The following is a 24,428-nucleotide window of genomic DNA, read 5'->3' on the forward strand; positions in this document are numbered from 1 at the left end:
GCTTTATCTTGCACTATGCTGTTTCAGAAGCTGCTTTCAGGATGTAAGAACTAAATTAAGATGAAAGTTTTCTAATAGGTGTGCAACACAGAATTGAAAGCCCAGAATGAAGTTTCCCACTTTAAAAAAGGAATATGATTATAGAGAAAGTTCAGGAAGTTTATAATATTGTGGAAATGTCTTACAGTAAGAAACTATTAAACACAAGTCCATGTATTTTAATTATTACTATCTTTCTGTGTCATTTGAAAACATTTAAGTGAATTTGAATAGAAGTGTATTTGCCAGGAGTAGCTTTGTGTCAGTTGCTCATTGCGTGAAAATATGCTTACAGAGGGTTTTGTCACCTATTCATTGTAAATCTATATCTCTTCATATTTTAAGAAACTCTATTTATGTTTGGATTTAAATAAGAGCAAACTGAACTACATGCTTGGAGGAGGAAAAATTAAAGTGATTTTTTAAAAATAAAATGTTTCTTATCTAAGAATACCAAAGTCTTATCTATGTCCCTCTGTACATACTATTATGAAATAATGACCAAGAATACAACTGAATATTTAAATTAAAATGAAAAAAAAGAAAGATAGGCTGCATTGTGACAAAACACAGTCTCCCCTCGTGCCAGTGAAGTGAGCATGCTCAGCCCATTGGGAGGCTCCGAAGTTACTCCTTCTGCGGTATAAGGAGGACACGTCTAATAACTCAATTGCTGTGAACCTATTCCTATTATTCTGGTATAAAGCATTTCTTCAACTGCAGATTGATTGCAATGTTCCTTCTACTTTACTTCATCGTTTTGATATATGTCAAAGGTAAGGCTGCTGTTTTCTCGCTTACATGAGTGCAATTCCAAAAAATATAACATTTCTATCCAGTTTTATCATATTTGTAATAGATTCATTGCAGTGTTTGATAACAGCCCTCCAGTCTGCATTGTCGTTTTCATTGTCACTATCTCTAACTGCTTAAAGTCTCATCCTAGGAATTTATAGGTGCAACAAATTTTTCAGGAAACTTGCCTTTTATATTATTAAAATTGCAGATATAATATATTTTAAAAGCAATGTTAAATATATCAATTATAATGGAGAAAAATTTTAATATGTGAAAACAGATGAATAACAAATTAAAATTTTGTCTTATGAACTTTCAACCTGCTGTAATGTGTTTATAACATTTATGTAATTGTTAGTTGCTATGTTTTGTTGTAAACGTAGTTATATTGAGAATTGCAAAGTCACAGACAAATAAAAAATCATTATCTTTCCCAAAGAGCAAACCTATCTAAAATAAAATCATTAAAAACATACAAAAGTGTACACATTTAGATAATTTTCTTTTCTGTTTTTAACATTTTTTATTTCAGCCTAACTGCTAATTTTCAAGTTAGTGGTATTTTTATTGTAAAGCTGAGAAAAAAATAACATTTAATCTTTACCTGGTTTAAAAAATATATATAAACTTATTTTGTTATGAGTTTGTACACTTGTAAACACATAATCTATTCATCATACTCAATGCATATTGGATTTATTATTGCTATTCCAAAATCTATTTAAGTTTAAGATTTCATTGAGACTTTTTATAAAAATAATACAAGATAGAATTTGAAATTATTTTTATTTTCTGAGAAATTTGTTTTAGGTTTTTAAAATATTCAATTTTAATAAATGAATTTAATTGAATATTATTAATCTTGAAATAAAATACAGTATTTATGAGAAATTATTTGAGAACTTCCAACTAATAAAATATTTAAGTTTTAGATTGAATTTGAAATACTAAAACTTTGTTTCAAATTATTTTAAAGCATTATTTTAATATACTTAGCACAATTTTTGTTTTGTGTTTCATCTCTCTTCCATGAAAACTTGTGTTATCTAAGGAGAAAAAAATATGAACTCATTTTGTATAAAATACAGTTGTAGAAAACTGTCTATATCTTTGAATTAAGGTCTTCCCTCAGAAGTTCATGTCCTATGCACATTTATAATATTTAATTTTTTATAATTTTTTAAGAATAAACAGTTAAAAAGTAGCTTCTTGAATTCAATACACTTTGTAGAGGTTATCTGTGCCCTTAAAAAATTCTTTAAAGTACAGGAATGGAACTATAGTTAACCAGTTTTACTATAATACTGCTTTTACTTCCGGTAAAGTATCTAACTGATTTTGCTTAGAAAAAAAAAGTCTTTATGAGATGAAGACATCTATTACTAAAATAATGTCTTAAGATCTATCACACTGTGTTCTTCACACTAAAAAAAAGGAAAAGAAATTTTAGATGATATTTTTAATATCTAAGTAAATGTCATATTTCAGATTCATAGTACCAAACTGATAAGTATTGATTAATTGTAATCCCCTGGAAAATTTTACTTTCTATTTTACATTACTTTTTATTGCTAACTTAAACATTTATATTTAAAATTACTTATTTTCAAGGCATATTAATCAATGCTTTGATATCTCACTCCTCTTTATATAAATACAGTAGTAATTTGATATATAATTAGCAAAACTTTTTACTTTCTCACAATAAAAGTATGGACACTTAAAGCAGTAAAACTACTTATAATAAAAAATAAAAGTATTTTAAATTTATGTAAGCTACATTTAAATATTTCTGATAGATTTTTAGACTAGATCTAAACAAAAGGAAAAGGTAGAAGTTATATGATTGTTCCCCCCAACCCCCATCCTTCTGGCCATGATCACCCTTGAGTGCCTAAAGAATGAACAATATAGACTATCTTAAGCTATAGACACTAATCGGTAAGTAAAGATAAAATATCTTATCGTTTTCTAAAATGTACTTTATTGTCAATTTATGCATTGGGTATGCTTGCTAACCAGCCTCAAGCTGCCACCCAAAATAACTTTTTGGTGTGAACTAATTATAGACAATATTACAAATAAAAAACATGGGCTTATATGGGAAATTAAAGCACTAAGTATGGAGAATGCTACTTGGTAACTACCAATTGTTACTTATTCAAATAATTTGCTAACCTTGAAAAAATGTAGTCATCAAAGAAGTCCTGAGCAGCATTTTGAAGTGAGCAGTATGTGACTGCCCCCTAATGGACTAGTTCAAACCTCCACTTCGGAACTTGATAAAAGGTTTTCCAACTAAATTTTAATTTCACACAATTGCATTCATGCTGCTGATAGCTGTGAAAATAAGTTATATCGCCAGCCAGTCATACTGAGAGGCTGAAGCAGCAGCACTAATGAAAAGAAACTATCCTGCTTGAGGGCTGCATGGAGCTCGCTGTGAGGCAGGAGGGGACACCCTAGACACTCGGAAGTTAAAGCTATGAAGATATGTCCTCCAGTAAGCACTAACTAACCACATCTTGCGATAGATGTTTATTCGTTTGTTCATCTTATTGTGAATAAATATGACCACATGTAATAAAAGAGTTTAAGGACTCTCCCTTGAAGTGACAAAATTGGCTGTCACCTGAATTTTAGAGACAAAATTGGGATATTTTTCAATATCAGCTTTCAAATAAGCTGATATTGAAATATCATATTTTTATTCTAAAAAATTGCATCCTGAATAAAATTCAACTAAGACTAGTTTTTGTTTACACAGTTATATAATAACTAGAGGCCTAGTGCACAATTTGTGCACTGGAGGGGGGGGTCCCTCAGCCCAGCCTGCCTCCTCTCACAGTCTGGGAGTCTTCAGGGGATGTCCTACTGACTGCTTAGGCCCGCTTCCCACAGGGAGCACGTCTAAGCCTCAGTCTGGCCTCCCTCTGGGGGAGGCGACTCGGCCGATCAGGAGAAGGCGCCCTCCCCCATCATCCCATTGCTGCTGCCACTGCTGGCCTTCACAGCCGCCGCAGCTGCCGGCCCTCCTTGGCCCTCACAGCTGCTGCGGCTTTGTCTAGAAGGACATCCGGGAGGATGTCCAGTCTATCTGGTCTAATTAGCATATTACCCTTTTATTAGTATAGATAAATGCAATGAGTTTTTAGGCTTACATATACATACATTTGAGAATCCAAAACAGCTTGGTTTACTTATTTGTTAAACATGAAACTAACATTCATCAGACAAAATGAATCTGCTTCTTTTACAGGAGAAACAATAGTGGAGTCGGAGGCACAATTATCTGAAAATAAAATATAACTCTCTCTTCCATGCTTTATTTACATTCACCCATTTCTCAGCCCTATAATTCAAGTTGTTCAGTTTGTACAGAAAAAAATTAAACCTGCAATAAACATTTCTTACCAGTTCTGCATGGCTATTTTCTTTGCCCAGGAAAGTTCTGTGTAAATAGAATACATGTTTGATAAGGAAAAGATAAATTTAACTAATTCTTCCTTTCTCTAATTCCAGTTTATTTTTATTTAACCTATAAAGATTTTTAAAAAAATTTCATTCCCGTAATTTCAACAGAATTTAAAGTTGATCTGGTTTTATAAACTTCCATTCTTACTTAATCATGTTCTTCTTTCCATTATTTCTTTGAGAATTTAACCATCCATATTTTTAACTGCTTTTGAAAGCACTGTCATCTCCTGGTTCCCCAGGGATCAATTCTCTCTTCGGTAGAGCCCTGGACCCTTTCATGAAGTTGGAGGGATTTTTCTCCCACACACGTCTCTATGTGAGTGATCTCTTAATTGCCTCAACGAAGTCCATTGGAGTCTTCAGATCTGAGCCTTTAGTTTATATTAGCATCTCAGGGATTTTACATTGTGGTGATCCAGTTCCAAAGCTCATGCCCAATCTACAGTCCTGCTGGCCATGGGCGAGGGCAACATTCAAATCTCAATCTTGGTATCAGGCAGAGCTCCTTCCTCCCCACTCACTGTCAGGGGTAATTCCCTGCACATAGCTTCCTTTCTGTCCCAGCCTCTGCAGTGGGCTGCATTCAGGCCCTTTCTCAAATAGGCCCAAATCTAGCTCTCTATGCTTATCCAGTGTCAGCTTTCTGCCAACAAATGGGTTAGCTCCTCTCACAACAGTGGCTTTTCCTGTATTAATGTTCTGTGGAGAGTTCTCCCATCTGTGAGCTGGGTGTTTTAATGAAAACACATGTCAATCTTTCCTGTGTCTATGGAGCAGATATGTTGTGGGGAACATATTTAGGATTTGCTCACAATAGATCATCTTGACCCAAAAGCTCAGAAAAGAAGGTAGATTTTATTCTTCAGCTTTCACTTGATCTGAGACTGAATGTGAGAGGCCACACACATCAGAGATCTGGAACTGTGGAGTAAAGAGCTGTGCAAGTATAAGGAGTTAGGATAGGAGAGGCAGTGGAGTGGCTAGGAGGCTCCATTTAGGGGCTAGCAGACATGTGTTCAAGTCACAGCCCTGATCCTTACCAGCCTTTGGCCTTCGGTGTAACAAATAACCTCTCAACCTCAGCCAGCATATTTGTGCAGTTCTTGAGTTTCTGAGAACCACTGTGGTGATGTTAAAAAAAACACAGATTCTAGGACTTCAATCCCCAAGGTGAGCTGTGGGATTCTGCACCCCAGGTGACCTGATGAACCTGTCCCATGGATCACACCACTGCAAATACTGGTATTGGTAGAGTATAGGTAGGCTTCTCTTCTATAAGAGATGCTAATTCCTTGTTGAACTCTTTATGTATACCTGGATTGTTAATTAAGTTCACCTGGATTATTTAACACATTAATTCTACCTGAAAACTTCCTTTTTTTAAAATTTAGAGACAAATTAATTTAGCAAGGGAATTGCTGAAGCTACATTGTCTAATAATCAGTATACAGCCACTTGATAGAGAATATAATTAAAAAAGTATAATTAATATACAAGCTTAACTATAAAGTAGACTTGACATTAATATACAAGCTTAACTATAAAGTAGACTTGACATTAATTACTACTCCCTCCTTAAGAAATAAAAAATTAGTAAACCTATGACACAGTGGCTGAAGAAGAGTCTCTTGGATTTGGAGCAAGATAATATTTCTCATTTATCACCTGGTTTTCATTATCTGCTATTTTGTTCAATTATGGTCCAGCCAGTGGACACTGGACTAGTCATTTGCCTAAAGCAAGATAAGAGTGATAATTCAGGGTTCTCTCTCTTCCTCTCCCCACTCTTTTTCTGTCTCTTTCTTATTCACAACTTGCCTGAGATTTTCTGTCCTAAGTACATAGGCAAAACATAATACACCTGTTGTTGTAGATATTTCTACTCTTAATTTCTATATATGTAAATTCACAAAATACAAGAAGTTAATAAAATATTGATCCTCTTTCATTCTGCCTTTGAAGTCCACTGCAAAAGTATTCCTTCAAAAGCCTCAAATTCTGTCAGAAGGTGAGATAAGTTAGTCTTTATGTAAACTTGCTCATAGACAGGAAAAGAATAATAATCCAGGCTGAATGTTACCAAGAAACTCTGTTCCCTTATTCCAAAGCAATTTCTTTATGATTGTTTTCTTTATAAAAAATAATTTTTTTCATTTTTTAAATATATTTTTACTGATTTCAGAGAGGAATGGCAAGGGAGAGAAACATTAATGATGAGAGAGAATCATTGATTGGCTGCCTCCTGCACACCACCTACTGGGGATCAAGCCCAAAACCTGGGCATGTGGCCTGACCAGGAATCGAACTGTGACTTCCTGGTTCATAAATGGGTGCTCAACCATTGAACCACACCGGCCGGGCATCATTTTAATTTTTTAATTACAATTGACATACAGTATTATATTGGTTTCAGGTGTACAACCAAATGATTAGACATGTAATTTATTAAGTGATCATTCAATTAATCTTGTACCCATCTGACATGATAATTAGTTATGAGAATATTGTTGACTATATTCCCTATGCTGTACTTTATTCCCATGATTATTCTGTTAACTACCAATTTGTACTTCTTAATCACTTCACCTTTTTCACCCAACTCCTCATCCCCCCTCCCATCTGGTAACCATCAAAATTTTCTCTGTATCTATGAGCCTGTTCCTGTTCTGCTTGTTCATTTATTTATTATTTTAGATTTAATTATTGATAGGTATGTATCTATTGCCATTTTATTATTCATATTATTTATCTTTTCTTCTTCTTCTTAAAAAAAGACGATTTAACATTTCATGTAATATTGGTTTGTTGGTGAACTTCTTTATATTTTTGTTATCTGGGAAGCTCTTTATCTGTCCTTCAATTCTAAATAATAGCTTTTCTGGGTAGAACAATCTTGATGGTAGGTCCTTGATTTTCATCACTTTGAATGTTTCTTGCCATCCCTTCTGGCCTGAAATGTATCTGTTGAGAAATCAGCTGACAGGTCATCTACTCTTCCTCTAAATTTATTAAGCATCCTTATAACCAGTGTTTTGAACTCTGCTCACTTGTAGGTAACTAACTGCTTTTCTCTTGCTGCTTTTAAGATTCTCTCTTTGTCTTTAATCTTTTAGATTTTAATTATGATGTGTATTGGTGTGTGCCTCTTTGGATTCATCTTGTTTAGAACTTTATACTTCCTGGACTTGCATGTTTATTTCCTTCCCCAGGTTAGGGAAGTTTTCCATCATTATTTTTTCAAATAGGTTTTCAATGTCTTGCTCTCTTTCTTCTCCTTCTGGTATCCCCAGGATTCAAATGTTGATACACTTGAAGTTATACCAGAGGCTCCTTACACTGTCCTTATTTTTTTGGATTGTTTTTCTTCTCGTTGTTTTGATTGGATATTTTTTTGCTTCCTTATATTCCAAATCACTATTTTGAATCTCAGCTTTATCTGCTCTACTGTTTATTTCCTGTAAATTATTCTTCATTTCAGTTAGTGTATCCTTCATTTTTGACTGGTTCTTTTATATGGTTTACATGTCCTTTTTAAATATATATATATATATATATATATATATATATATATATATATATATTAATGATTTCAGAGGAAGGGAAAGGGAGAGAGAGATAGAAACATCAATTATGAGAGTGAGTCATTGATCAGCGGCCTCCTGCATGTCCCACACTGGAGACTGAGCCCACAACCTGGCATATGGCCTGATCTGGAATCAAATCTTGACCTCCTGGTTCACAGGTAGACCCTCAACCACTGAGCCATGCCAGCCAGGCTCATGTCCTTTTTCATGCTGTTAAAGTGCTAAGTTCATCTACTCTACCCCTAAATTCATTGAGCATCCTTATAACCAGTGTTTTGAACTCTGCACTTAGTAGGTCACTTGTCTACGTTTAGTTTTCTTTCTGGAGTTTTGTTCTGTTCTTTCATTTGGGACATATTTCTTTGTCTCCTCATTTTGGCAGCCTCCTTGTGTTTGTTTCTATGTATTAGGTAGATCTTCTGTGTCTCCTGGGCTTGGTAGAGTGGACTAAAGTAGTAGATGTCCTATAGGGTCCTGTGGCATAGTCTCACAATTCACCTGAGCTGGGCACTCCAGATGCACATGCCTGTGTTGACTGTGTACACCCTCCTGCTGTAGTTGATCCAATCTACTGGAAGGACCGGCTGTGACCATCATGGAGGATCAGCTGTGCAGGGGCCCAACCTATGGAGCAGGACTTACTTCAGTGAGGCTCTGGTGCCCACTGAGTTCTCCCCTTTAATGTGTCAATTATGGAGGTGGTTGGGTGGTACTTTGACATAGTTTGAAGCTATCCACTGGTTGCTCTGGCTCTAGGAGGTACAGGCCAATGTCAGCCACTGCCTGTGTTCTGTCCGGGGCCACTTGGCATGAGTTACAGAGCGATCTGCAGATGATTTCTACTTGTGCTGGACTTGAAGTTACCTAGGAAAGGCCAAACTGTGAACCAAGGCTGGCTGCCACTAGTGCCTGGTTTGGGGCCACTTATAAGAAGTATGGGGCACATTGAGCCCAGATACTGCTTGTTTGAGAGATTTTATGAAAGTCTGAAGCATCAGGCAAGACAGGCCATTTGTATGGAAATGTCACTAGAAATGGCTTGGATAGCCCCAAAAGTTAGTGGGGCAGGGTCTCAGGGAATCACAAAGGTGGATAAATAATGATAGCCTTATTGATGAAGACTCAGATATGGCACCTGCCTTCTGGCTTTGTGGGGAAAGGGCTCAGAAAAGGAACAATGCCCTATGCCAGCACTTTTGTCTGGCAGAAACTTGTTTCTACAGCTCTCACCCTAATGTCAGACATTTCAGTCCCTTCCCATATATATGTTCCTGGTGCCTTTTGAGCTGCTGTTTCAGTGCTGAAGCTCAGAGGGATTGAGTCCAAGTAAGTAATCTGCAGGCCCTTTAAGAGGAACTGCCTGGGACTCCAGCTGCTCTCTGTCTCACTCAGCCACAATCCTTGATGGTTTTTAAAGCCAGATGTTATGGGGACTTGTCTTCCTGGTCCTGGAACCCCGAGCTGGGGGCTTGATGTGTGGGGCTGATACCCCTTGCTCACCAGGGGGAACTCCACAACTGAGATATCCCTCCTGATTTTTATCTACCACATATGGGTTTTGGACCATCTGGTGTGTGTCTCCACCTATCCTACCAGTCTCAATGGGCTTCTTCTTTATATCCTTAGTTGTAGGATTTTTTGTTGTTGTTCAGCTAGATATCAGGTAGTTCTGAATGATGGTTCTGTAGTTTAGTTGAATTGTGATATAGTTGTGGGAAGATGCAAGTACCACATTTACCTAGGCTGCCATCTTGACCAGAAGCTGTTTTCTGTTTCCCACTTAAAAATGACACTCTTACTGCAATAAATAAAGCTAAAAATTATCTACTGAGAGATATAAGTTGCCCTCCCTAAGAGCACAGGATTATGTGGATGCTATGGTCTTTATGCATTGTTTGTGTGAATTGCAAGAGTTTTGCAAAGAGTAATGCATGAGAAAATTACCTGTAGAGATAGAGCATACAGTATGATAAGCCAACATGGGTCACCTTACCCCAACCTACATGGAGTCCACCTGAATTTTAGAAGAAGCTTTTTCCAATGGTAAACAGCTTCAAGCAAAAATGTCAACATAAGCCCTAGCTGGTTTGGCTTAGTGCATAGAGTGTTGGCCTGTGGACTGAAGGGTCCTGAGTTTGATTCCAGTCAGGAGTGTGTACCTCAGTTACAGGCTCAATCCCCAGCCCTGGTCAAAACTTATTATTTTGGATTTTTATATCACAATCATATCATTCATGAACATTTATAGTTTTATTTCTTCTCTCCCAATATTTATGCCATTGATTGACTTGCCTTGCCTTATTGTGTTTGCAAAGTTCTCCAAGTAGAATGTTGAACACGTGCGGTAGTAGTGGCATCGCTTTCCTGTTCCTGTTCTCAAAAGGAAAGCCTTAAAAAATTCAAGTGCATTATATGCTACTAGAGGCCTGGTGCTACTAGGGTGGGGTCCGGCTGGCCTACCCTGATTGGGGCCCATTGGGCCAGGCTGGTGGGGGGGAGGGGCCACAGGTGGTTGGCCAGCTGGCTTAGCCACTGATCGGGTTGTTGGGGGCTGATCAGGGGCCGGGCCGGCTTGGAGGAGGGGGCCGATCGGGGCTGGATCAGGCTGGTTGGCTGCCAGAGTTCACATCATAGCCACCAGTCATTCTGGTCTTTCTGGTCGTTCCGCCACTTCGGTTGCTGGACTTTTATATATATATAGATAGATGAGGTTTTATAGATATCCTTAATTAAATCAAGTAAATTACCTTCTATTTTTAGTTTGCATAGTTATTTTAAAGTAAGGGTCTGATGGTTTCCTCTCTGGAATCCCTGTCATAAGCAAAGTTAAAGACAAGTGACAAAGTGGGAAAAAATATTTGTGAGTTACAGAACAGAGGACTAACCTCCCTAAGGAATTCTGGTAACATTGCCAGGTCCAATTTTCTTGCATAGTTCTAAACACTGTATTCTAGGTCACAGGCTGTCAGGAAGAAAAATTTCACCAGCCCATGAACATAAATAAGTGAATTTTTCATAGAGATAACTGTATTCTTTCAAAGGATTGTTTTTTCTTCTGTGGATATGCTCGCTCTAATTTTTAACAAGTAAAGACTCTTTTTTTCTAATAAATCATTATCATAATACATGGTAACTTAAGATTTATAATGTTCTTATTTGATAGTCTAAAATATTAGTGACTATTTGCAGGTCCCTCTAAATTCTTTACTTGATTTGATTGATCTTAGAAACCTCTGACCTAATGTATATGGATTACATTCAGGGTAATGACAGAGAAAAATAAGCCAGTGCATTAAAGAGTTAAGCAGAAGAGGGACCTTTAGAAAATATGGAGAAGGAGGAAGTAAACCAGGGCAGTGAAATTTCACAAAGCCAAGAAACAAATTGGTTTCAACCTGGCGACTGGTTGATTCAAATGCTGCAAAGAACTAAGTAAAATAGAGACTTTAAAATGCCTATTGCATCTAGTAACAAAGAGAATATTAGTGACTCTAGTTAAAGAATTTTAGTGGAGCAGCAAGGCCAAGGACGAAAGTTGTGAATTTAAGAAAGAAAGGGTGATGAGGAACTGGAGACATTGAATTGTATGATTTTTTTTTTCTGATAAATTTAATTTTTAAGGGAAAAATGTGTTTTAGCTTTTGTGTGGATACAGGATTTGGATTGATTGGTTGCTTGGTTTGTTTGTTTGTTTTGAAGATGGAAGCTGATTGAATAAGATTACTGTTAATAACAAAACAGTGGAGGGACAAGGATTTTGAAGATATAAGAGATAAAGGAAATGATTAATGGAGAGAGATTGTGGGAAGATGAGATTAAATGGAATTCTATATAATACAAATGGAAGGCTTCTCTGAAAGCAGGAAAGGTGACCTTCATCCTTTATGCATCACGAAAGAAGGGTGCAGGGCCTCAGCCTGGGACTGTGTGGCTTCTGCACAGCTCTTCATCAGTAGTCTCTATGAGTGGTGCTCACACTTATAAGAGGTACTTCCTTCCCAGTTCACATGCAGGCAGGTTAATTTGGAATTCAATGGGACTAGAATTTGCAAGAACTACAATCAAGGAGAAGAATAGCCAGGGAAAGTCCCTTGAGACAGATCAGTTAATGAATCAGAGAGGAATTAGGAGACAGAGGGAAACAAGGGGGAAAAAGGTACCACCTTCTCTCCTCTCTACATTTCCTGTGCCAGAGTTCCATTAGGCTTCACCCTTTCCAAGTTATTCTTCCTTCCCCCACCAGAGCATTCATTCTCTGAGCTCGCTGTGCTCAGGAAGATTTTAGGAAGAAGACAGTCTCTCAAACCCATGCAGAACAAGAGAGGTATTTAAATACTATAAAATATTTTAATCTAAAAGAACACATCTCTAAAGATGAAGTCAAGCAGTTTACTGGTCATAGAACAGATCTTTTTGGAAGAGAAGACTTTCTTGTGCCTTTATATATACTTTAGAACCCATCAAGGACCATGGCATTTAGTTTGTGACCTAGGTAACAACACCCAATCAAGGGGAAGATGGAGCTGAAATCCATCCCTGGTGAGGGTGATATTGACAATTTGAAATTCTATTTTCCCCCCTAATTTAAATCAACATGTAGTAGGTCTATACTCTGTACCACAAAATTAGACATCATTTCCCCAAATCTGACTGTTCAAACATCAGGCAGCCATCTGAGGAGAGAGATGGGGTCATCCTTTCTGCAGTAAATCTGTGAGTAGGATCCTGAGGTGGTCACTTTAACCAGCCTGAGGTGGTCACTTTGTTTCAGAAGAACATGACAGAAAGTGGGGCTTAGAGAAATTCAGTCAAGGCAGGAGTCTTTGAAATGAAAAGGAGGAGGAAGAAATATGGGCTTGGAACTGAATCTGAATCCTACACATTTGGGTTGATAAGGCCACACAACCCTGTCAGGGCAGGGAGGACCAAACAAAAGCAGAAAAGCATGAGATTTCTAAGTTTAAAAATGACTGACAGGCCAATTTCTCTCCACTCACCTTAACATAAAAGCTTCTTTTTGTTGTTGTTGTTTTGTTTTTTCTCTAACTATACTTAATTTTATTTCTCAGACAAGAGATCATTTGTTTTAGGATTGATTTAGGAATTAGTACAGCTTTATAATCACCCTTGTTTATCCCTGTTAGTGTGTTTTTTATTGTTGACAGTATTACAGATGTGTCCCATTTTCCCCCCTTTACCTCCTTCTACTCAACCCCTCCCCACCCACCAGGTCTTCACTACCCTATCATCCATGTCCATGGGCTATGCATATAAGTATATTACAATATTTGGTTTCTCTTTCCTCATCCCCCCATCCCAACATCGAGGTATGTCAGTCTGTTCTATGCCTCCATGCTTCTGGTCTTATTTTGTTGGTCAATTCATTTTGTTCTTTACAATCTACAAATAAGTGAGATCATGTGATGTTTGTTTTATGTCACTTAGCATAATAGTCTCCAGGTCCATGATGTCCCAAAAATGAAAGAGATACATCTTTGTTACAGCTGTATAATATTCCATTGTGTAAATGTCCCACAGTTTTATTATTCATTCATCAACTAATGGGCACTTGGGCTGTTTCTAAATCTCATCTATTATAAATAATGCTGCTATGAATATAAGGATGCATATATTCTTTCTGATTAGTGTTTCATGGTTTTTAGAACATATTCCAATTAGTGGGAATTCTGGGTCAAACGGAAGTTCCATTTTTAATTTTTTGAGGAAACTCCATAGTGTTCTTTACAGTGGCTGTATTCCTACCAGCAGTGAACTAGTATTCCCATTTCTCCACATCCTTGCCAGCACAGGTTATTTGTTGACTTATTGATGACAGCCATCTGACAGGTGTGAGATGATATCTCATTGTGGCTTTAATTTGCATCTCTCTGATGATTAGTGACTGAGCATTTTTTCATATGTCTCTTGGCCATTTGTATGTACTCTTTGGAGAAGTGTCTATTCATGTCCCCTGCCCATTTTTCAATTGGATTGTTTGTATTCCTTTTGTTGAGTTGTATGAGTACATTATATATTTTGGAGATTAACACCTTATCAGATGTATCCTTGGCAAATATGTTCTGCTATACAGTGCATTCCCTTTTAATTTTGATGGTGGTTTCTTTTGCTGTGCAGAAGCTTTTTATTTTTATGTAGTCCCATTTGTTTACTTTTTCCTTTGTTTCTCTTACCCTGGGAGATGTATCAGCAAAAATTCTGCTATATGAGATGTTACTGCCTATGTTTTCTTCTAGGAATTTTATGGTTTCATGGCTTACATTAAGTCTTTTATCCATTTTGAGTTTATTCTTGTGTATGGTGTAATTTGGTGGTCTAGTTTTATCTTTTTGTATGTGTTTGTTCAGTTTTCCAAACACCATTTGTTGAAAAGACTGTCTTGACTCCATTGTATGTTCTTGCCTCCTTTGTCAAATATTAATTGGCCACAATGGTATGTGTCAATTTCTGTTCTCTATTCTGTTCCATTGGTCTATATGCCTGTTGTTGTTCCAGTACCAGGCTGTTTAGATTATAATGGCTTTGTAATATAGTTTGATATCTGGTATTGTGATCCCTCCAACTTTTTTCTTTTTTCTCAAGATTTCTGAGGCTATTCAGGGTGTTTTATGGTTCATATACATTTTCAGAGTATTTGTTCTAGTTTTGTGAAGTATGCATTGGTATTTTAATAGGGATTGTTTTGACTCTATAGATTGCTTTGGATAATCTAAACAGTTTAATGATGTTAATTATTCCAACCCATGAACCTGGTAGACCTTTCCATTTATTTGTAACTTCCTCAGTTTCTTTTTTCAATGTCCTATAGTTTTTCAAATACAGGTTTTTTACCTCCTTGCTTAGTTAAGTTTATTTGTAGGTATTGTATTTGTTGTTGTTGTTGTTTCAATGATAAATTTGTGGGAGGGGTCTCCCCTCTGAATCACTGACAATGGGGCTCAACCCCAACCTCATCATGTCAGCTGTTATACAGGTGCTGACAGAACAGAACAAGACACAACAGGAGCAAACAAAAAACACCACTAAAATCAAGCTATACAAAGCAACAATGACAACAGGAAAGACTAAGAAGGAAAGGGAAAGCAAAGAAAAGAAAAAATATAAAGAATACTAAAAGACATGAGACCAAAGACTTAGATTGGATATAAAGAAAATTCAAGAAAGAAGAAGAAGAAAAATGGTAATATGGAAACAAGAAGGAAGCTAAAAGAACTACTATAGAAAGAAAAACAAACAAAGTCACTCACAAACACACACACATGAAACAAAAGCAGTCTGGCTAGCATTGCTCAGTGGTTGAGTATCAACCTATAAACCAGGAGGTCATGGTTCTATTCCCAGTCAGGGTACATGCCCGGGTTGCCAGCTTGATTTCCAGTGTGGGGTGTGCAGGAGGTAGCTGATCAATGATTCTCTTTCATCATTGATGTTGAAATCCCCCTCTCCCTTCCTCTCTGAAATCAATAAAAATATATTTAAACACACACATACTCACACATTCAAAAAACTTTGAGTCTGCTATTTGTGGATCTCACTTGATTTTGCTCTGATGTTGTTGACTCTAGTCCATTGGTGAGTCTATCCTGGGGCTCCTGGGAACTTCTCTGTTGCAGGCTAATGTGAGTCACTGTCTTTTGTTGGCCCTGGGCAACCTGATTGTGGTCTGATACGTTGAAGCCCCTAGTAGTCCAGTAAATGGGGACTTCTTATCCCAGAGGCTGGGTCTGCCTCTAGTCTCACACCTGATTTTCCCCTGTTTTGAGTTGTTCTCCCTTCCCCCACAGAGCTGGGCTCTGCAGGAGTATCCTGGTCTTGGCTGTTGGCTGCGGGCCCTTTCTCTCCTTTCAAGGTCTCAGCTCAGCCTGGTTTGCTGGCACCTCCTCTCTGCCGCCTGCAGAGGCATGGATTTCCAACCCAGGGCTGTTTGCCTTTGCCTCAGGTCACTGCAGTTCAGGTCAGAAGCAGCTGTTTTGCTGGTGGGAAAGAGGGCACCTTTCCTGGGTTCTAGGTAGGCAGGGCTGATCCTCTTCCTGGTCAATGTCCAGCCCCCTTTCTGCTCATGCTCACCAGCATAAGTTCCTCCAAGAAATAGAGGGTCCCCAGATTCAATATTGGGGGTGTCCTTCAGACACCTCCAGTGTAGGCTGGCCCTAAGTGCCATTGCATGGCCCTTCCCACAGCTCAGGAGGAACTTCTCAGGCTGCACAATGGCAGGGTGCTAGTGCTACTCTATCCAGGGACTTCACACCAGGCTTCCACTGCTGCAGTCTCCACATCCATCCCTTGGGGCCACATCTCTCAGTCCCAGGCACCCCCATCTCACCCACAAATCTGCAGTCTCTTCAGTCTCCTCAGGTCCTCAGTTCTAGTAGGTCCAGGATGGGGGAGGCTATATCTATCTCCCTGGCCTTCAGTGCAGTTCTTGCCCTGAGCTCTGGCAATGGATACAAGCAGCTGGGCTCTAGGGCAGTGGTGGCAGCACAGTGTCAGTGGTGGTGGATAACTGGACAGCAGAGGTGATAGTCCTGCCATGTCAGTGGCAATCCTGAAGAGGTCCCACCAGTGTCTACTTAGGCTCATAGTCCTGGTTTGCATCCTCAGCGGGTGGTTGGCCCAGGGCAGGGTGCACGTGAGTTTGGGCCCAGGTTGCAGTGAGTATGGGTGGTGGTGACTCTGGGTGCCTAGGTGCTGTTGCTCCCTGCAGCCTCCTCCAAAAGAGGACTTTAAAAACTCTTCAAGATGGCAATCTTCAAGCCAGAGCCATGCCCTGGGAGAGGCTGTGGAGGTAGCAGCCGCTCCTTGTCCAGGAGAGCACACACCATCAGACTGTCCCTAACACACACACACACACACACACACACACACACACACACCCATACATGTCCACACACTCCCCCTCTCACTCCAGTCCTGCTGGCCCATGTTGGAATCAACATAAAAGCTTCTAAGGAACACTTTATTAGTTTCCTTCAAATAAACATTAAATCATCTACCTGCAAAGGTCAGCTTTTAGTGACACTAATAATCTTCCCCAAAGTAAGAGAGCTTCTGGCAGGTGGACACAGCAAACGAGCTGGATTCACCTTGGTGTCATGTCAGAGCTATTCTGAGTGGTGCTGCTGCTCCTCTCAGAGATCCTAGCTCTGAGCTCCAACTTTGGGAAGTTTACATCTTAAAAGGGGCTTTCTTCAATTTCTTGTTTATTCCCAACCAACCTAGTCATTTATTCATTAAAATCATTACTGAGCATGAAGTAAGTACCAGGCACTAAATAGAACAAGAGGGATTTAGGATACAAAGGGCAGGAGGTAGGAAATAGATTGGATTTCTTTATTTTCCTATCACATAAAATTTATACCTTGAGATGCCTTCAGGAAGACACTTCATTGCTAATCAATATTTTTATTTATTTTAATTTTATTAAGTTTATTGGGATGAAATTGGTTAATACGAATACATGTTTCAAGTGTACAATTCTATAATACATCATCTGTATATTGCATGATGTGTTCAATTCCCAAAGTCTAGTCTCCTTTCATCACCATATATTTGAACCGTTTATCCTCTTCCATCTTCTCCTTACCCCCTCTGGTAACTGCCATATTTTTGTCTGTTTCCATGAATTTGTTTTGTTTATTAGTTTGTTGCTTTCTGTTTTATATCTCACACATGAGTGAAATCATATAAATATTGGGTAGCATCCTATTAGTGGATGGATCATAAGATCCATTTAGAAGCTTGTAATTCCTTTTTAAGCGAATAAGATAGAGTACATCCCACAAAGTACATCCCACAAAGTAAAAACAATTAATATTTCAAGAAATTTTATTTACAGTCTGTGTGTAAATTTGTATGTGATACAAAATTTATTTCTAACTGTGAATTAGTATCTTAAAAAATGTCCAAGCTGCTACACTAAAATATATTGACCCTCACTCACACACATTCCAAACATAGGAGGACTACTAGTTTTCATAAATCTGCTTTCTACAGAAATCTTTATAAGAAAGAAGTTAAGAGATTTAAAAATCCATGACTCATTATACATGTCCCCGTGGGAAGCAACTTCCGAGCCAACCCCGAAGCAAAACAAGTTTTCCTAAAATAGTCAGATCTGACTGGTCCTGGGCCTATTTGCTGGTAGTAAATCATCCATCCACCACTGCAACAATAGTGGAGAAAACAGATTTTTCTTTTGTAAGAACAAAAGTCCAGAGATTTCAGGAAAGCATTTGAGAACCATGCTCTCCACTCAGGGAAGACCCATAGCTTCTGGGGAGAGTGTGCACTGTTACATCTGGTCACTCCCAAGAGAGGGCCAGATTCTCCTCTTCTATGCCTTTGATGCCTAGAGGACTAAAACTCAAGTAATCCAATAGTCCACTCATTCTCTAACGATATCACTAAAAGGTTAACATTAACTTGTAACTCACACATAGCTTTAGTGCTGAAAATCAAACTTCTGCCCTAAAACAAAGGCATTATTTCTTAAACAATAAGGGCCAGTAGGCTTCACATACTTTAGGAGAACTTGTGATCATTCTGCTGGGTCCCATTCTGCTGGGAGAACACCTTGCTACAAGCAGCATGTCTTAGAGGGCCCAGCTCTCACAGGGCATTTTCCTAAGATCCAGAGTCGAAGTACTTTCACGTTTTCAGTCTCCATTTCTTCATCTTTACATGAAGATATTAACACCAAATCACACCAAGTTGCTATTAAGTGAAATAATTAGGAGACACTCAGCACAAAGTAGATGATGCTCCACAAAGGTTTGTTCTCTGTCCTTCTGTCATATTAAAAACATTGTCACACCAATCCAAGGAAATTCCTGGCCACGATGTCAACCTTCAGTGTTGTGGCTAGGGACACTTTGCCAACACCCCTCTCTCCTTTCCATTAGTCATACTGAACTGTAGCCATGCCTGAGTCTACACTCATCTAAATCAATTTCTGTGAAGTTTCATGCTGCACTCCTTTTTAAAAATACATGACTTCTACCATTCTACTAGAATATGTACAAAGAATACATCTCTTTACTTCCTGGAAAAGTGCTCTTTCAAAATTGCAAGAATGTCTCTTACATCTAAGTTTCTGGAATTTCTTGGTCATCTTATGGCCAGAAATAGTAACTCTGTAAATGCTATCTTTCCTTTTCTGGGATCCTTCATTTAATGTAGCAGTTGTTCAACGTTCATTCATCTTCTCTTATGTTCCCTGTCCAAGAAGATAATTTTTAGTTCATCCTCTTTGGGGACTTATGCTTCTTGAAATGTAGGTTCCTTATTCAATTGATATTCTCATAGCACAGTGATTAAGATGGGCCTGTGAAGTCAGGGGGATGACTCAAATCTGTCCTTTGTGACTTCCCAGATGAATGACAGTATTTACCCCTCAAACATATGTAGATTTATCTCAAGAATAACTTAGATAAACCACTGTGCCAACCACCTAGCAAAGAGTGAACTCAAAGAGATATTGTTACTTACCATTATCTCCTTATTCAATTGTGTTTCTGGATTTCTAATTTATACTTACACTGTCCTTTGCATATGTATTTTTTATTACAAGTCACTTCAAATCCTTCTTATAAAAGATTAATGAGTAGATAAATCCAGCAATTTGATCCTGTGAGCTCACAGTCTAGCCTTTCTGTTTCTAGGAATGGACAAGCCTTTGATTTTCTACAAAAGTAGGACAATTGCTTCGGTATTGCTTACTTAGATTTCCTAAAGAGACTTCAAAATAAGCCTTGATTCCATTCTTGGTGTAGCTGATGTTAGGTATGATTGCAATTGTTCACAGAAATTGTGCATTATGAATAACATCAGACAAACTCAACTCATAGGGTTTTGTGAAAATTAAATGGGGCAACATGAAAAGAGTTAGGACATATTAACGCTTTCTTGCTATTACATAAGATTTGTGTCCTCTCTTTCACACAGATTTTGCACTGACTGAAGATAGTGTAATCACTCCTTTGTGCCAAAAAGGATATTTTCCCTGTGGGAATATGACCAAGTGCTTGCCTCGTGCTTTTCATTGCGATGGTGTGAACGATTGTGGGAATGGTGCTGATGAGGAGAACTGTGGTGAGGACTCCCGCTCAGCTCCATATGTGTACCCCATTTTATGAACCCCCAAACTGTGGGTGAATCAGATAATAATTATAATAAAGTGGAAAATATGGTTTGTTATTCTATAGGGAAACCCTTTGTAACACAAATAATCCTCCCCAATTTATTTATGACTAGAGGCCTGGTGCACGAATTCATGCATGTGTGGGGTCCCCCTAGGTGGCCTCCAGGGATCAGGCCAAAACCCACAGGCCAACGCCACCTGCAGCTCCTACCTGCTGCTCCTGCTCATCCGGGCCCACTGTGCCTGCTGCCGTCTCGCGCCCAATCAGTCCCGATTGGGAGAGGTTCATGCTGCCGCAGCAGCGCTTGCCAGCCATGAGCCCTGAATCTGGCACCCTCCCAAGGGGAATGGACTGCAGGATAGGGCTGAAACCAGCTCTCCAACATCCCCCGAGAAGTCCCAGATTGCGAGAGGATCCAGGCCAGGCAGACAGGCCCCACCAGTGCAAGATGGGGACAGGGAGGGACCACAGGAGGTTGGTCAGACGGGAAGGAACCACGAGAGGGCTCCAGGGCATGTTTGGCCCATCTTGCTCAGTCCCAATCAGCCAGACCCCAGCAGCAAGCTAACCTACCAGTCGGAGCATCTGACGCCTGGTGGTCAGTGAATGTCATAGCGAGTGGTTGAGCAGCCTAAGCATATCATTAGTATATTATGTTTTGATTGGTTATTTGGTTGTTCTGCCATTTTTGCATATTACCCTTTTATTATATAGAACTAGAGGCCCAGTGCATGAATTCGTGCACGTGTGGAGTCCAGCTGACCAGGCTCCAATTGGGCTTGTCGGGAGGAGGAGATGGCGGGAGGTTGGCTGGTTAGGGGGAGGGGATACGGGCGATTGGCCAGTGGGCCCCACCCCCAATTGGGATGGGGGACTAATTAGGGGCAGGGATGGCCATGGGGAGGGGCTGTGGACAGTGGGCCAGCCAGCCCCACCCCCGAATGGGGTGGGGAGGCTGATCATGGGTGGAGCTGGCTGGGGGGAAGGGCATCAGGAGGTTGGTCACCCCCAACTGCCCCGCCACTGGCCTGGTCTATAGGGAAACCCTTTGTAACAATCGGGGGCAGGGCTGGCCGGGGGGGGAGGGCCAAGGAATGTTGGCCAGCCTACCCCACCCCCTAATCAGGCTGGCTCACCGGCTGCAGTGGGTGTCATAGTGACCAGTTGTTCTGGTAGTTATGGCGTTCCGGTCTCTGTCTTTTTATATATAGATAGATAATTATCTGAACTTTCATATACAGAGGTTGTTTAAAATAGAAGTACAGTATTACAAAGCATTATCCTAATATATAAAAAGCCAGGGGCCATCACAACCAAAACAACTGGATGGACAACAGAACAGAGGCTGCATGGGATGACAAAGCTGGCAGGGGAGTTAGTGAGGGATGACCAAACAACTGAACAGCAGGCTTCATGGGGTGACCAGGCTGGCAGGAGAGCAGTTGGGGGTGACCAGGCCAGCGGAGGGGGGGGGGCAGTTGGGAGCAACCAGACTGGCAGGGGGGCAGTTGGGGGCAATCAGGCTGGCAGGGGGGCAGTTGGGGGCAACCAGGCCAGGAGGGGGGTGGCATTTAGAGGCAACCAGGCCAGCAGAGGGGGCAGTTGGGGGTGACCAGGTCAGCAGGGGGGGCAGTAAGGAGTGACCAGGCCAGTGGCAGGGCAGTTGGGGGTGACCAGGCCAGCACAGAGGCAGTTGGGGGTAACCAGGCCTTTAGGGGGGGGCAGTAAGGGCTACCAGGCCAGCGGGGGAAGAGGGCAGTTGGGGGCAATCAGGCTGGGGGTGCAGTTAGGGGTGATCAGGCTGGCAGGCAGAGGAGGTTAGGGGTAATCAGGCTGGCAGGAGGGGCAGTTAAGGGCAATCAGGCAGGCAGGCAGTTGAGCAGTTAGGAGCCAGCAGTCCCAGATTGTGAGGGTTCAAGCCTAAACTGGCAGTCGGACATCCACTGAGGTGTTCTGGATTGGAGAGGGTTCAGGCTGGGCTGAGGGGACCCACCCCTGTGCACAGATTTCATGCACCGGGCCTCTAGTATTTGATAAAAATTAAAATTATATTTTAAATTCTACTTGGATACACATATTTTAATTTTAAATGACTTTCTATAACTACCTTGTTATGGCTTGGTAATTGGTTCAATATGAATGGGCCTGCCTAGAGAATTTATTTAACCGACTTATGTTGAGTGCCCACTATGTCCCAAGTTCTCTCAAAATCTCTGGGACCCAACAGGTTTAAGGGAGATGATAATATTGCCTTTGCAAAGTTCACATGGACCATGTGAATAAGGAGAAGGATAACCTTATACATAAATGAATAATTTCAGAGTGATAGTGCCAGGAAGTATATAAAACAGGAAAATGGGCTAGAAAGTGACTTAGAGGGCTACTTAAAAGACATACCAGAGAAAACCTCTCTGAGATGATGACGTTTGAATTGAGAATGAATGAAGAGGGAAACCATGATGTATTCTGGAGGAACAAAGTTCCAGGCAAAGGAATAAGCAAGTGCAAGGGCTCTGAGGTTGCATGAAATAAGACAATGTGTTTATGGTTAAAAAAAAAAGCCAGTATGGCTTGAACAGAGTGAACAAGAATATAGAGGGTAAAGAATTAAGCAGAGGCCAGATCATGAAGGGTCTTACAGGACATTTTAAACCTGTATATTGAGACTGTATACAGAATATTGTCTAATACAACCTGTGCATTTTTTTCTCAAAGAGACTGTGTCAAGAGAGGCTGACATGCCTGGTTAGTCACAGAGTAGACACAAAGACCCAGATATTCTAAATCTGAAAGAATCCAATGTGTTTTATACCACACAAAGCTGCCACTTGTTGGCACTGCCCAGCTAGCAATCAAAGGGACACAGCAAAGTCCAGGATGCTGAGCTGATAACTCAATTTTGAAAAAGAAATGTATTTTAATAAACACTGCCTTTATAATTATTCAAAGTGTGTGTATACATTTTGGGGTATACCCTATTTTTCTATTATATATTTTATGATACATACATTTGAAGTATTTGTAATTTCAAAAAAGAAAAACTCTAGATGTCTATCTAGTGTTTTCTCCCTTACCTTCAATGTTATCATTCTATTCTTTAAACCAATTTTAACTGATTTCACTATCAAATGATTAGATTTTTGTTTTGCACTTTGACATTTGATTTACAGCATATCTGACACATATTCATCACCATTTTGCAGGGGACACTAGTGGATGGGCGACTATATTTGGCACAATCCATGGAAATGCTGATAAAGTGGCATTCACCCAGGAGTGCTGTAAGTGGCATTGCTTCAATGACTCTGGATGTTTTGAGGTGTATAGGTTTATATGAGGAGGGTGATCAATTCCCTTTATATTTCCATTTCAGTGCAATGTGTTTCAGGATCACACTATATCTACTGTATGCCCAGGGACTGAAAAAAGTAAAGAGAAAAATACAAAATGCTCCATTCATGCTCATTATTGTATTAGTGTCTGATTGCAAGAATGTATAGATGTGGACTAATTATGATAAGTAATAAAGAACTTATTCCCTTTAATTACTTTCTTCACACAAACTACTTTTCAGCCATTATGGTAGGAATTGAAGGTCCAATACTAAGATATGGCCCTAGCTCACACATGTCTAATATTGTAACAGGAAAACAAGTCCCTATAGAAGCAGGACTGATACAGTATTAGTGCAAAACTTGAGGAATGGTGTTTGCATAAGGGAACATGGAAATCCCTTGGAAGAAATAATGGCTCTGCCATGGGTGGGACAAGACCCAGAGAGAAGGTGACATTGAGATTAACTTAGAAAGTCTTTGGATGGAGGGAAGGGTAAGAGGTAACAGAGTGAGCAGGAGAGAAAGATCAGCAAAATCCTGAGGTGAGAAGGTACAGAGCATGCTTCTCAATGCCTTTCATAGGGTGCTGAATGTGTGGTGGGGGAAGAGCAGGAGCTGAACCTGGAAGTGTGGGGCCTGCCCATAAAGCATTTGGGCTGCATGCTTTGGAGTTTGGCCTCTATGTTATAGACAGAATTGTGTCTATGTATACACATGTATTACATATATGTGAAATAATCTAATATATGATGTTATATACAATGTACATGATATAGGTACACACATAAACATAATTATGTAGGTGTATGAACAATAAAATACTACCCTAACAGTATTTATACACTTTGTAATACCAGGTTATAATTACCTTTTATCATATACTTTATTATACACAAATATATCATATATAAAAGTTAGAAATTAAAAAGAGTAAATTAAAAAATTAGAAATCAATATAACTGAAAATTTTGATAGTTTTTCTCTCTGCACCACAATGGGTCATCTTGTAAGCACCCCTTTGTGGAGATCACTTCTGT

General features: G+C 39.5%; 1 protein-coding gene across 1 annotated transcript in view; it reads left to right on the forward strand.

Moving 5' to 3' along the window:
- Positions 1-772: 772 nt before the first annotated feature.
- RXFP2 (relaxin family peptide receptor 2) overlaps positions 773-24,428 on the forward strand; it is a gene marked incomplete at both ends in the record, with an annotated part of 66,970 nt that continues 43,314 nt past the window's right edge. The window contains 3 exons of the mRNA XM_079775703.1: positions 773-815; positions 19,860-20,006; positions 23,260-23,337. Coding sequence (XP_079631829.1) covers positions 773-815; positions 19,860-20,006; positions 23,260-23,337 — 268 coding nt within the window. The remainder of the gene's footprint in view (positions 816-19,859; positions 20,007-23,259; positions 23,338-24,428) is intronic.

The sequence above is a fragment of the Cnephaeus nilssonii genome (genome assembly GCF_951640355.1).
Source record: "Cnephaeus nilssonii genome assembly, chromosome: 6".
NCBI classification, from domain to species: Eukaryota; Metazoa; Chordata; class Mammalia; order Chiroptera; family Vespertilionidae; genus Cnephaeus; species Cnephaeus nilssonii.